Genomic DNA, 12,972 nt, shown 5'->3' on the forward strand with positions numbered 1-12,972 from the left:
AATGACCCAAAAAAGTTATCTGTAGCTCTGTTCAGGGTAATATGATCATTACGGTATGTTGTATGTCCTTAAAGCATGCCTGTGCGGTGTGGATTACAGCGCTATATAAGTGGCCTTGTGATAGAAATAGAACTCTCACTGAATGGCCAAAATATGAATCAACATACTGCAACAAATAAACTAGTTTGTAGTGATATCAGTGCTGTTTTGGCTGGTAATCTACTAGGAAAATACATACGGTGCTGAAATTGTTCAAGACAAATATTATTTTCATGGAAACTTGACCTTAAGGCATACTTTGGTTGTTACAACCAAGGGAGGTTACTCTAACTTGCTGCCACATAACATCTCGCATCAGCAGTACTCATCATTTTACAAGTGCTTCAACAATTTGCTGCCACTGACAGTTGTTTCAAGTCTCCAACAATCTCTATTGACGTATTACAACATATTAATCTGATTTTTATTTAACAGCAACTAACAATAGGTTCAACATTTAAGACCTTTTCAAGACATTAATATAACTGAAAGTCTTTTAAAGACAGATGTAAAGGCCTTTGCAAGATCAGATTTTATCTTAGCCAAATTCACAGCTTATCAACCTTTGTAAACATACATTTCAAAGAAACTAGGATAATGATATCCAACTTGATATTCATAGTAATGGTTATTCTGTTGTAAAAACATGAACACTAACAGAACAGAACTGCTTTCATTGCCAAGGTAAAATAATTACATGGAAATAACAGCTTAACTGTATGACAAATCATATTTCTAACTCTAATTAAGAAAATACCTGATTCCGATTGTTCAACAAGGTGTATCAAATGACAATAACAACTGATTCGATGGTCACATAACCATGAAAGCATATTTTCTGTCAGGAAAGTATTCTTTTTCAATCAAGAGTGTAAAAGTTTAAAATGATTGTTGAAGATGGCATCAAATCATACACGTGTAAGAGCCCAATTAATGCCAGTATCTTGAAATCATAAAAACAAACTTGGACTGTCTAATGTCAAACAAAGGAAAAGAAGAGAGAACTGAGAACATCATTTCTTCAAATGTTTTACAGGTAAAATTATTTTATTTTTTCTCATTATAGAAGTTAATGTCTTCAAACTTCAAATATTCAAACCATTGAACCCTTTCATTATCACGATTACAACAAACAAAATATGAATCAACATACTGCAAACCTCCCTTAATGAGGTGAGGTGAAATTGGGTTTAACGTCGTGCTTGAGAATATTTCGCTCATATCACGACGTGCATGCGTGTGTATGTGTATGTGCGGCTGCTTGTACTAGCCCAGACTGAAGCTGGTTTTATAGTGCTAGCCCACTGAGATACCATGCCGCAGTGAAGCACGAATACCCCACTCAGACACATTATACTGACTCTGAGCCGACCAGTCCTTGTTGTACCCATTAATGCCGAGCGCCAGGCAGGGACCAACAGGTACCATATTTTAACGTCTTTTGGTATGACGCGGTCGGGGATCGAACCCGCGACCTTCCGTTCTCCGCGGGCGGACGCTCTAACCACTACACCATGGAGGCGGTCCCTCCCTTAATGGATGGCACATGAGCAGTACATGGGAATAATATAACAAGCTATCACAAAATAAGGACATCTTTTTTGCTCAACAATATAAATTTGCCAAACAACCTACTAACTGTAGTTGTCAGTGACAATTCATCCTCTTAAAAGTAAGTTCCTCAGAAAACATTAAGTGAACTAAAGAGTTCCTCAAACTTTTAGTCTGTTGAACCAAGTCAATCTCTATCGTACGCAATGTAACTGCAGCTAGCATAATTTGATTTACTGAAACAGCTTTTGCCGCTATATCATATACACCTGGAACAAAGTTAGGCACCCCTAGACATGCTGACCACTAACAGAACTATGATTACGTTCAGCTTGTGTAGGATGATATGTATGATAATAATGTTCACTTAAGAAATTATTGTAAGTGTACTTGGTTGAAAGTGTCTCCCAAACTCTAGCAGTTGAGCAAGCCCCAAAGTAAACCCACGAATTATGCTGTTTGTGTATTTGCCACATATAGGTAATTAATTTGTACAGGTTACAATGTTTCGATTATTTTACTGCCAGCAGAAAACATATTGATATGCATAACTCCTGTATTTGTCTTAACCCCCTGGATACTGAGTCTTTTTTTCTGAGACACATTTCCATAAGATCTCACAAGTATACATTGCACGAGAATTTTGTTCGCGAGCCACTGGATCTACCTACAGCTATAAAATTACACAGAAACTAGTGCGCCACTCGTGAACATATCGACTTTGTCAGACCGCGAGATGAAATATACATGTTATTTGACAACATTAACAAAATATTCTATTTATTATATTTTGATCATTGTGTATAAATGATTGAGACATCGATTAAGTCTGCATTTTATTACGCAACCCAACTACAGTCTAGCCCTTGAGTTCCAGGCAAAAGTGATATTCTACTCAGTGAAATAACATGTTATTCTGCTCAGTGAAAATACCATTTTTATTTTCACCAATATTTACAGTATTTCACCCTTAAGAATATAATAATAAGGGATATTTAATTTCCTAAGCGATGGTGTAAACTCAAGTGCAAATACTTGCGCAACTTAAAAAACAACAACACTACCAGGAGTTGAGAAAGGCAGGGGCATGGGCCATTTTGCACATTAGAATGAAAAATAGCCCACTAAAATTTTGAAGTTTACTATTGATACAAAGGCCCATTCTAAACTCAGAAAATTGGTATCAAACAAGCGAAAGCGCATTTGATGCTAAATCTTTCACGAGTTTAATAAAAATGGTATTTCACGGAAGCGAGTTGAGTATTCTGTTTATTACTCTCCAACATAAATTGATAGAAACTGCCTATGTAGTGTGATGACTCTCAGCTTTCCACAGGTCAAACAAGGTCTAATACCATTGTGACAGAGGCATTAGCATTGTGACGTCATAACTATATACCATTATGACGTCATACATCTAGCATTATAGCTAAAACACATGGAATTATCATGAAACGGCCCTCCCATTATCAGAAATTTGCGGGCCGCTGCAAATGGTATTGGACCATTCAACCTTAACGACGGGCAACTATCAGTTCTGTTGTCAAGTGACGTCATAGTTCATTCGACATTGGCTTTGGACTGGCAGATATTCTGGGTCAAACAAGTCAAAGCAACCCAAATTCCCGCTTTAAATAGCTGTAATATTGGCTTTCTTGCTGGTGCTAACCTTAACCATTGCACTATTAACGTTGTTGTTGGACCAAAACCGAACACTGACATAGTTTGACATGTTGCAGACTATGGTCTTGTTAAAGGCCAAGGTCGAATATCGTCACTTTCCGTTGTGACATCACTTGAATTGTTCGATGACGTAATTGCATTCGGGCAGTCAACCCGGTCAGAAGTTGGTTTTGAGTAAACTTACAGTCAAATTCCTTCATTGTTTCCTTTTTCTTTTCAACACAAATTCCATGTATTTTAGCAATAATAATGGTAATGCTATTTTTTAGGGCATTATCATTTGCAGAAGCCCTCGGTCTTTTAATGGAAGACCACGGGCTTCTGCAAATGATAATGCCCTAAAAAATAGCATTACCATTATATACTAGCCGCATAAAGAAACTGTGCACACAGAAAATGCCTTCAGAATTGGAATACAACACACCAAAGACAAAATGATGTAGACACTTCATAAGCTGAAGTATCGGACCACAACAAAATGTCAAAAGAACATGAACAATATCCGTAATGATGATGTCAGAAGTTCAAAATCGAGTAGGGGGTGAAGCACAGTAGTGCATCGAAAACGCATAGAGGCTACCAAATGAGCATTGAAGGCCTGGGGAATGGTCTTGGACGTGGTCACTGCTGTCTGGAACCTTTATCTGAGATGAGTCACCCGAATCCATCTGTCTTGTCTTGGCGTTGTTACCTCGGGAACAACCAGAACGTGGGTGGTTGGCGACGTCATTACTGTTTCGATAACGCCTGAGCAATGCAGATATCGTGTTACGATGGCATTGGAAATGTGCTGCCACCTGTTGTGGGCTCATTCCTGCTCGAACCATTCCAATGGCTTCATGACGTTGAGTAGATGTTAATCTTGGCATGATGTGCATGTGACTTCTCATGTGAATTTGTGAACGTTTGAATGACCAAAGATCAAGCTTTCGACTGTGACAGCAATTTCAGAATTTCACATGTTGTGTGCAGCTGCGCGGGCTGCACGTGTAGTAACACATTGCAAGGCCATAGGCCACCGTCAATGACGTCACGTCGCCTGGCACGTGCATGAGCGTTTGATTGTCTCAATTACTTGCTATGTTCACAAATGTATTTATGTATAAAGACGCTGTGTGCCTATATTTATATTTTCTATGTGCACAGTTTCTTTATGTGGCCAGTATAGTATTACATGAGTGTAATATTGACGTAAAAATATTACACTGCAGTATCTTCCACGGCTGAGTAATAAAAGTATATATGAAATGGGTTTGTCTTCTTACGTATAACGTTATACACTCAAGTGTTAAAAATAGCTTGCAATAAATGACGCAAATTAATTTGCCTGTATGACATCAAACGATGACAGAGAGGTCACACACTTTAAAGATATGGGGGCATAACTTCGCTATGCTTAACACTAGGTCATTGTAACTCAGTGCACTTGGAGAAAATTTGCTGTGGATATAGACATTATGTGTTTGTGATGTTTAATCAAGGTGAACTAAACTATTCCAATACAAAGATAAACATTGTAACCAGATACGTTTGGTAGTATTTAAAATGATGACACATATCACATGAGAAAGCACGTAGTAGCGATTTGGGTGGCCCTATCCAATATGTAGATTAGTTCTTCACATATTTTCCTGTTTAAGTAGATGTATTTCTGACTGAATGAAATTGTTAAAAAAAGTATGTTTTAGTTGATGTCATGGCTTGCTTCATGCATTTTGTGATGTCGAAGAAAGAGTGAGTGAGTGAGTTTAGTTTTACGCTGCACTCAGCAATATTCCAGCTATATGGCGGCTCGGAGAAAGATGACATTGGTATGTTTATTAGTATATATCTCACATAATTTCTGTTAATTGTATAAAAGGTCTTGTTTGCCAGTCAGAATTTGCCGCTCTTCTGCCAAATGACCGATTTTACAATTTAAACAGTGTCCTGAATAGATAAACAATTAGACGGTTTCACTCTGTATCTTAATGTGAACAACATGTGCACCTGTTTGGCATCAATTTAACGTAAATGAAAAAGATATTTCAAAACAGAGAAGGGAAACATGCTAGAACTGTCAAACTATCAACTACTGTCACTGAACCCAAAGTTAGCCAGGTTATTAGTTAAGTGTTTTTCTTTCATTTACAGAGATTAATAATAATATACGAGGCAGGAGTCATAGCTATCCGCTTTTTCTTCCAATGTATCATATTTGCATCCCTGTTTTATGTAAACAAACAAAAAGCAGATGCCATTGTAAAAAGCAAAATAACGCAAAGGTGATCGTAACTCCCATATTTTAACATAGACTTATGTAAATTGTAGAGCTAAGGTAGTTTTGTAGAACGGCACCACAGGAAGGATAACAAATGACAGCTCGGATAGGCATTCAGACAGGCTTGTAAAGGCTGTAGGCTAAGCTTAACTGCAAAAGGGAACTTGTTAAGAAGACTGGGTCACACTTAGTGTTGTCTCACCATCTGCATGCCAGCCATGTAGTTTGACATAGCCTTGGGAATCTGGCTGTTACTTCGCTCCAGGAAGTTGGCCAAGCTCCTCACTTCCTTCTTGTTTCTGTCTGTCACAAATATGTATGATGTTGGTTTGACAGAGGGCTGAAATATGAAGTGTTTGATTTTACTTATTTGAAAATACAGACATTTATCTTTAAGGAAAAGTCTCGAAACCAGTAAGTCTTTTCTTGATCAAAATGTATTTTTCCTTTGTTACGCTTTACATTTATCACATGCAAAATCCTTCATCTAACAAAAATTTAAAAGATTGTATTATTCATGTAAACAAGAAATATTATCAAGAAGTTTTTATTTACAACACCCACAAATTCACCATTTATTCTCTCATTATTGTAATCTTCTCATTTTGAAGCTACAATTCCCATTTAACTGTCAGTAAGAGCTACCCAACTTGATTTCAAGGTCATCCTTACTTCCTTGGCCTTGGAGAAGTCATAGAAGTAGCCAAGCATACAAGCCATCCTGTTGCCAAACCTAGTTTTTGATTTGGGCAGGTTGTAGTGGATGATGTGTGTGGCGTCGGTGATGTTGCTGTCTGTCACGCATTCATCTGTCATCACTGCAACAACAGGAAAAGGGATGAAAATTTCAAAATCAATATAGACGAACCCTAATTGTCCAGACAACCCTTATCTGGAAACTATCCTACCAGATGCTCTATATGAAACATGAAGACATTACTATCAAAAATGTTTTCTCTATCTGGAAATCCATTTTCTGGAACTGGTCAGTGAATTTTCTCAAGATATCCATGCAAATACACATTTATAGCATCATACTCCTTTCACCAAACCATGAGAAACATGACATGTTTTCTTTTGAAGGTGTGCAATCATGCCATGTTTCCTTGCCCTGGGAAGGTGTGCAATCATGCCATGTTTCCTTGCCCTGGGAAGGTGTGTGCAAGCATGGGATGTTTCCTTGCCCTGGGAAGGTGTACAATCAAAAACATGTTTCCTTGCCCTGGGAAGGTGTGCAATCATGACATGTTTCCGTGCCCTGGGAAGGTGTACAATCATAACATGTTTCCTTGCCCTGGGAAGGTGTGCAATCATGACATGTTTCCTTGCCCTGGGAAGGTGTAAAATCATAACATGTTTCCTTGCCCTGGGAAGGTGTGCAACATGACATGTTTCCTTGCCCTCGGAAGGTGTGCAACATGACATGTTTCCTAGCTCAGGGAAGGTGTGTGCAATCATGACATGTTTCCTTGCCCTCTGAAGGTGTGTGCAATCATGACATGTTTCCCCTTGGAAGGTGTGCGATCATGATATACTTCCTTGCCCTGTGAAGGTGTGCAACATGGCATGCTTCCCCTGTGAAGGTGTGCAATCATGACATGTTTCCTAGCCCTCCGAAGGTGTGTAATCATGACATGTTTCCCCTTGGAAGGTTTGCAATCATGATATACTTCCTTGCCCTGTGTAGGTGTGCAACATGACATGTTTCCCCTTGGAAGGTGTGCGATCATGATATACTTCCTTGCCCTGTGAAGGTGTGCAACATGGCATGCTTCCCCTGTGAAGGTGTGCAATCATGACATGTTTCCTAGCCCTCTGAAGGTGTGTAATCATGACATGTTTCCCCTTGGAAGGTTTGCGATCATGATATACTTCCTTGCCCTGTGAAGGTGTGCAACATGACATGTTTCCCCTTGGAAGGTGTGCAATCATGATATACTTCCTTGCCCTGTGTAGGTGTGCAACATGACATGTTTCCCCTTGGAAGGTGTGCGATCGTGATATACTTCCTTGCCCTGTGAAGGTGTGCAACATGACATGTTTCCCCTCGGAAGGTGTGCAATCATGATATATTTCCTTGCCCTGTGAAGGTGTGCAACATGACATGCCTCCCCTGTGAAGGTGTGGTCAGCTTACCCATGATGAGTGCAGCATCCTGTGAGTTGAGGTTGTGCCACTGCCGGTACATTTCGTCACGGTCCGAGAGTGTCATGTCGTCATGACAGACCAAGGTGTGCATGCTCTGGGCGGTCAACATCTACACAAGACACAAACAGCCACATCTACGTTAACCATATATCAAAACAACAAATTCTATCTCTCTTCATTAATTCTTTCCTTAGCTCCTCACCACATGCTGATACCAATAGCCGTCAACACATACTGTTGGTTGCTTTGTTGTTTAATGCCGCACTCAGCAACAACGGTCCATACAATCAGGTGATCAGCATCATGAGCATCGATCTACGCAATTGGGATACAATGTCATATGTCAACCAAGTCAGCGAGACTGACCACCTGATCCCGTTACTCGTCTCTTACAATATGCATGAGTTGCTGAATACCAATTCTATCTAGATCTTCCTGAGTCGTCCACATATTGAAGAAATCCTGAAGAACCACTAAATTCTCTTGTGCATTTGGTGTTCGTTCTGAAGAGACTAGCATAAATAAGGCTCAATGTGATTCAAACTCCACCTCAGTTTGAGCTGGGATGCTTAATGACACAAGGACACAATATAGGCAAGTCGTTCTTGTTGGCCATGATATTATTTGATGCTGGTTGTGAAATTCCAGTCACCTCACTCATCTTAAAATCCATCATGTTTTCAAATATTCATGTTGGACACATTTCTTGATTGAAGTGTCCTTATAACATGTCTGTCATCAACATATGCCTGTATAACATGTTCGTCATCAAGCCATAAAGATGTTCTTATAACATGTCTGTCATCAACATGTGTCATCACACCATGTCCCGCATCAAGGTTTCAACATGTTATAACAAGTCACGTATCGTCAAATTCTGTTATAACATGTCTGTCAACAAATGATGTTATACCATGTCTGTCATCAAGCCATCAACATGTGTTCTTATAACATGTCTGTCATCAACATATCACATGTTCATCATCAAGCCACAAAGATGTTGTTATAACATGTCTGTCATCAAGCCATCAACATATCACACGTTCGTCATCAAGCCATAAAGATGTTGTTATAACATGTCTGTCATCAAGCCATCAACATATCACACGTTCGTCATCAAGCCATAAAGATGTTGTTATAACATGTCTGTCATCAAGCCATCAACATATCACACGTTCGACATCAAGCCATAAAGATGTTATAACATGTCTGTCATCAAGCCATCAACATATCACATGTTCATCATCAAGCCATAAAGATGGTGTTATAACATATCTGTCATCAACATGTGTCATCACACCATGTCCCGCATCAAGGTATCAACATGTTATAACAAGTCCTGCATCGTTAAATGATGTTATAACATGTCTGTCACCAAGCCATCAACAGATGCTGTTATACCATGTCTGAATCAACATGTGTTGTTATAACATGTCTGTCATCATGCCATCAACATGTGTTGATATAACATGTCTGTCATCAACGTCTTGTTATAACATGTCTGTCATCAAGCAATCAACATGTATTGTCATAACATGTATTGTTATAACATGTCTGTCATCAACATGTATTGTTATAACATGTCTGCCATCAACATGTATTGATATAACATGTCTGTCATCAAACCGTCAACTTTTGTTATAGCATGTCATCAAGCCATCAACATCGCTGTTATAATGTCATCAAGCCATCAACATACACTGTTATAACATGTGTCATCAAGCCATCAACATACACTGTTATAACATGCCCACATCAAGCTACCAACATACCTCATACAGCATCTCCACTTCTTCAACTAATGATGAACAAAGGATTATCTTGTTGCCAGGTGAGCCAATACCTTCTAAGATGCTACGCAGCTGGTACGATCTGTTTTCATATTTGCACATGTGCACAATCTGTAAGTAAACAAAACTTCTAAAGTTATTAAACATACAAAGGACAATTTTCAATAGCCCATAACATGTCTTACCTGTTCTTTAACAATCAGGAGTGAGAGCCGCCATTCAAAGCTGAACAAAGGATGCCCATACAACGTTTTTCCAATTTCTACAGAAGAAGATTAACGAATCCAAATGATTCTAAAACAATGGTTCTGCATTTCTCAGGGGGTTCCAAATGAAGAGAGAAATTATTGATTAGTTTATGTCACGGCACAGGCAAAAGGCCTTATATCCATGTAAAGCAGTATATTGTGTAAACTTTGTATGAAAAGATTTTCCTAACTGGGCATAACTTTCAAAGTTCAGGTAACTATTTCTAAGTTTTCTGTTAATTCAAAATCTAACACTTCTGATGATCAAAATTATCCCTAATCATCAGCAAAAACCCGAGCAATAAGAAACTTCCTCCAGTTATTGTACCACTTACCTGCTTGACTCGTCCATACACAGCTGCCTCCATCTTGGATGTGATGATCAGCAGAGGTTCATGGATGTACGAGGCAACATAGGAGTCAATTCCCTTGGTCCACTGACTCGCGAACACCATTCTCTGTCGTGGAACATCTCGTTTCAAGTTGGATTCTCGGATGACATCAGCATACGATTTCATGATATACTTCACCTGTGAAAATGATCATAGTGTCATTTCAGATTAATACATATGCCAAACACACAAAATCTGTAATGTATATTCGAAAACATAGTGAGTGAGTGAGTGAGTTTAGTTGTACGCCGCACTCAGCAATATTCCAGCCATATGGCGGCGGTCTGTAAATAATCGAGTCTGGAGTCTGGATAGCTCCTCAACACTCATGTGGATATCGGCTGGTCTGAAAGGCTGCTTAACTCATTGTACAAAAACATATTTTGAACCATGCTAAAAGCAGCTTTATTATGTTGAAGACAATACTGGTCACCTCTTACGACAAGCATGGACTGCTGAAGACAATTTCTAACCCACATCTTCACGGGTCAACAGATACTCATCTGAATGAGTGAGTGAGTATGGTTTTAACCCGCTTTTAGAAATATTCCACATCACGGCAGGGGACGCCAGAAATGGGCTTCACACATTGTACCCATGTGGGGAATCGAACCTGGGTCTTTGTCATGACGAGCGAATGCTTTAACCACTAGGCTACGCCACCACCCCTGATGAGTGAATGAGTGATTGATTGGTATAATTAGCTTGTGCTGACATACAACCATGTTGCCATCATTTTGTTAGATTACTGGACCTATTTCTACCCCAAAACACATGGTCCTTCAGAAGTAATAACACAAAAAACAGGAGACCATAGCAAAAATGTCATGAAAATACAAATTTAGATTGAATGCAAGTAAGTAAATGGAAGGGAGAATTAACCTCACCTCAGACTTGAACACTTCAGTGAGTATCTCTGCATCATCTAGAACCTGAAACCAAAATATTCACATGTTTAGAGTTGTTGGGTGACAGTACCTTGCATCATAGCTGTTTAACATGCATGACAAGTGTAGATTGTTTGAGTTTGGTGATATCCAACAGGATATATTTTGTCAAAACATGTCATCTTCAGTCCTTGGTTGAGTCATACTGGGATTTATCTAAGATTTTCAAACATGTGTTAGAAAACTTAGGAGGAGGCATGATTTCCTGTAAAAAGTTGTAATTATTCCAATTTATTAAAAGTCGTAAGTTTCCTCAGTCCTCAGGTATTACAGTTGACCTCAGGTATTACAGTTGACCTCATGAAACGCAAAGTAATTGGTAATACAAATTTTCAGTGTGGGATTTTTTTGCAGTATTTACGGTTGACCTGAACCTGAGTGAGTTAAGTTTTACGCCACACACCAATATTACAGCTATATGGCGGCGGTCTGTAAATAATCGAGTCTGGACCAGACAATCCACTGATCAACAGCATGAGCATCAATCTACACAACTGGGAACCGATGACATGTGTCAACCAAGTCAGCGAGCCTGACCACCCGATCCCGTTAGTCACCTTTTACGACAAGCATGGGTTACTGAAGATCAATTCTAGCTCGGATCTTCACGGGTACCTGATCCTGAACCTCAGGCTGAGATCATTGCTACCGTCAGACTCGCTTACTTGGTTGACACATGTCATCGGTTCCCAATTGCGCAGATCGATGCTCATGCTGTTGATCACTGGATTGTCTGGTCCAGACTTGATTATTTACAGACCGCCGCCATATAGCTGGAATGTTGCTGAGTGTGGCGTAAAACTATACTCACTCACTCACGTTACAGGACCTCTGTCAACAAAGCATCAAGGCAAACTTACAAGATGGCAGAGACGGTTGAGGTTTGTGTACTTCTTTTCCATCATACGTTGAAGACAAGGTGGCGTGGCGACAAGGACTTCGCAGCCATTTATCAGAGGGATCTGCAATTGAATTAGTTTTATCAATCACAATAGCAATCAAAGGCAAACAACACGAATAACCTCAGAGGAAGACACCATTGGTCATATCCAACTAGTTTGCTGCTATTATGAGATGAGTTGGTTGTGTAAATATGATATAATCTTGGCGGAAAACAACTAGTCTTCTTGATTTTCACTTGTCTCAGAGTGAGTGAGTTTAGTTTATAACCGCTTTTAGCAATATTCCAGCAATATCATGGCAGGGGACACCAGAAATGGGCTCCACATTGTGCCCATGTGGGAATTGAGCCCGGGTCTTTGGCGTGACAAGCGAAAGCTTTAACCACAAGATTACACCACTGCCCCGACTAGTCTCAGAATAACAGACTGGTGTAACACTATTAGTCATGGTCACTAGGCAGAGTGTGTTACGCTAGTGGCAGTGTCCATCCCTAATAATGGCAGGACATTATACCGATTGCCTTCATTATCTATACCTTGATATATCTTTGCTTAAAGGGGAAGTGTACACGAATAAATCACATTTTCTTCTTATGTGAATCAAAGTGAACTGTTTTAATTAGTTAATACCAATGTTTGAAAATATGCACTCATTTTTCTTACAATGTAAGTATAACCCTCAAAATAAGTGCTGAAATGTTATGCCAATATGAGGCCTTTGTTTGCCGAACTAAACAGGCCAGAGTTACCGCCCTTTGAGTATGACCTAATTGGTGCCACTTGATTTTAAACTGGTCTCCTGTCTAGTCCCAAATCAAAAGATAATAATACCGAAATTAATCACGTGAAAAAAAGTTTGTGAAAATACGAAAGAAGCACAAGAACAGAAAATGTAAGCAGCAGGACAGATTGATCATGTGTATTTTCATTCACAACCTCACCTCAATGAAAATACCAAATATGTATAACAATGTTGACAAAATGGCGTGTTCACTGACACGAGTACGCCAGA

The 12,972-nt window shown here is 39.3% G+C and overlaps 1 protein-coding gene across 4 annotated transcripts in view; it reads right to left on the bottom strand.

Moving 5' to 3' along the window:
* LOC124259410 overlaps nt 1-12,972 on the bottom strand; it is an 82,194-nt gene that overhangs the window by 43,906 nt on the left and 25,316 nt on the right. For all 4 annotated transcript variants that reach the window (XM_046693551.1, XM_046693549.1, XM_046693548.1 and 1 more), the window contains 7 exons: nt 11,919-12,020; nt 10,999-11,043; nt 10,055-10,249; nt 9,454-9,582; nt 7,670-7,790; nt 6,209-6,351; nt 5,736-5,876 (listed from right to left, as the gene is read on the bottom strand). In XM_046693551.1, the coding sequence (XP_046549507.1) occupies nt 5,736-5,876; nt 6,209-6,351; nt 7,670-7,790; nt 9,454-9,582; nt 10,055-10,249; nt 10,999-11,043; nt 11,919-12,020 (876 nt within the window). The remainder of the gene's footprint in view (nt 1-5,735; nt 5,877-6,208; nt 6,352-7,669; nt 7,791-9,453; nt 9,583-10,054; nt 10,250-10,998; nt 11,044-11,918; nt 12,021-12,972) is intronic.

Source organism: Haliotis rubra, unplaced genomic scaffold (assembly GCF_003918875.1).
Source record: "Haliotis rubra isolate DU_JTF1 unplaced genomic scaffold, ASM391887v1 Scf72, whole genome shotgun sequence".
Classification (NCBI taxonomy): Eukaryota; Metazoa; Mollusca; class Gastropoda; order Lepetellida; family Haliotidae; genus Haliotis; species Haliotis rubra.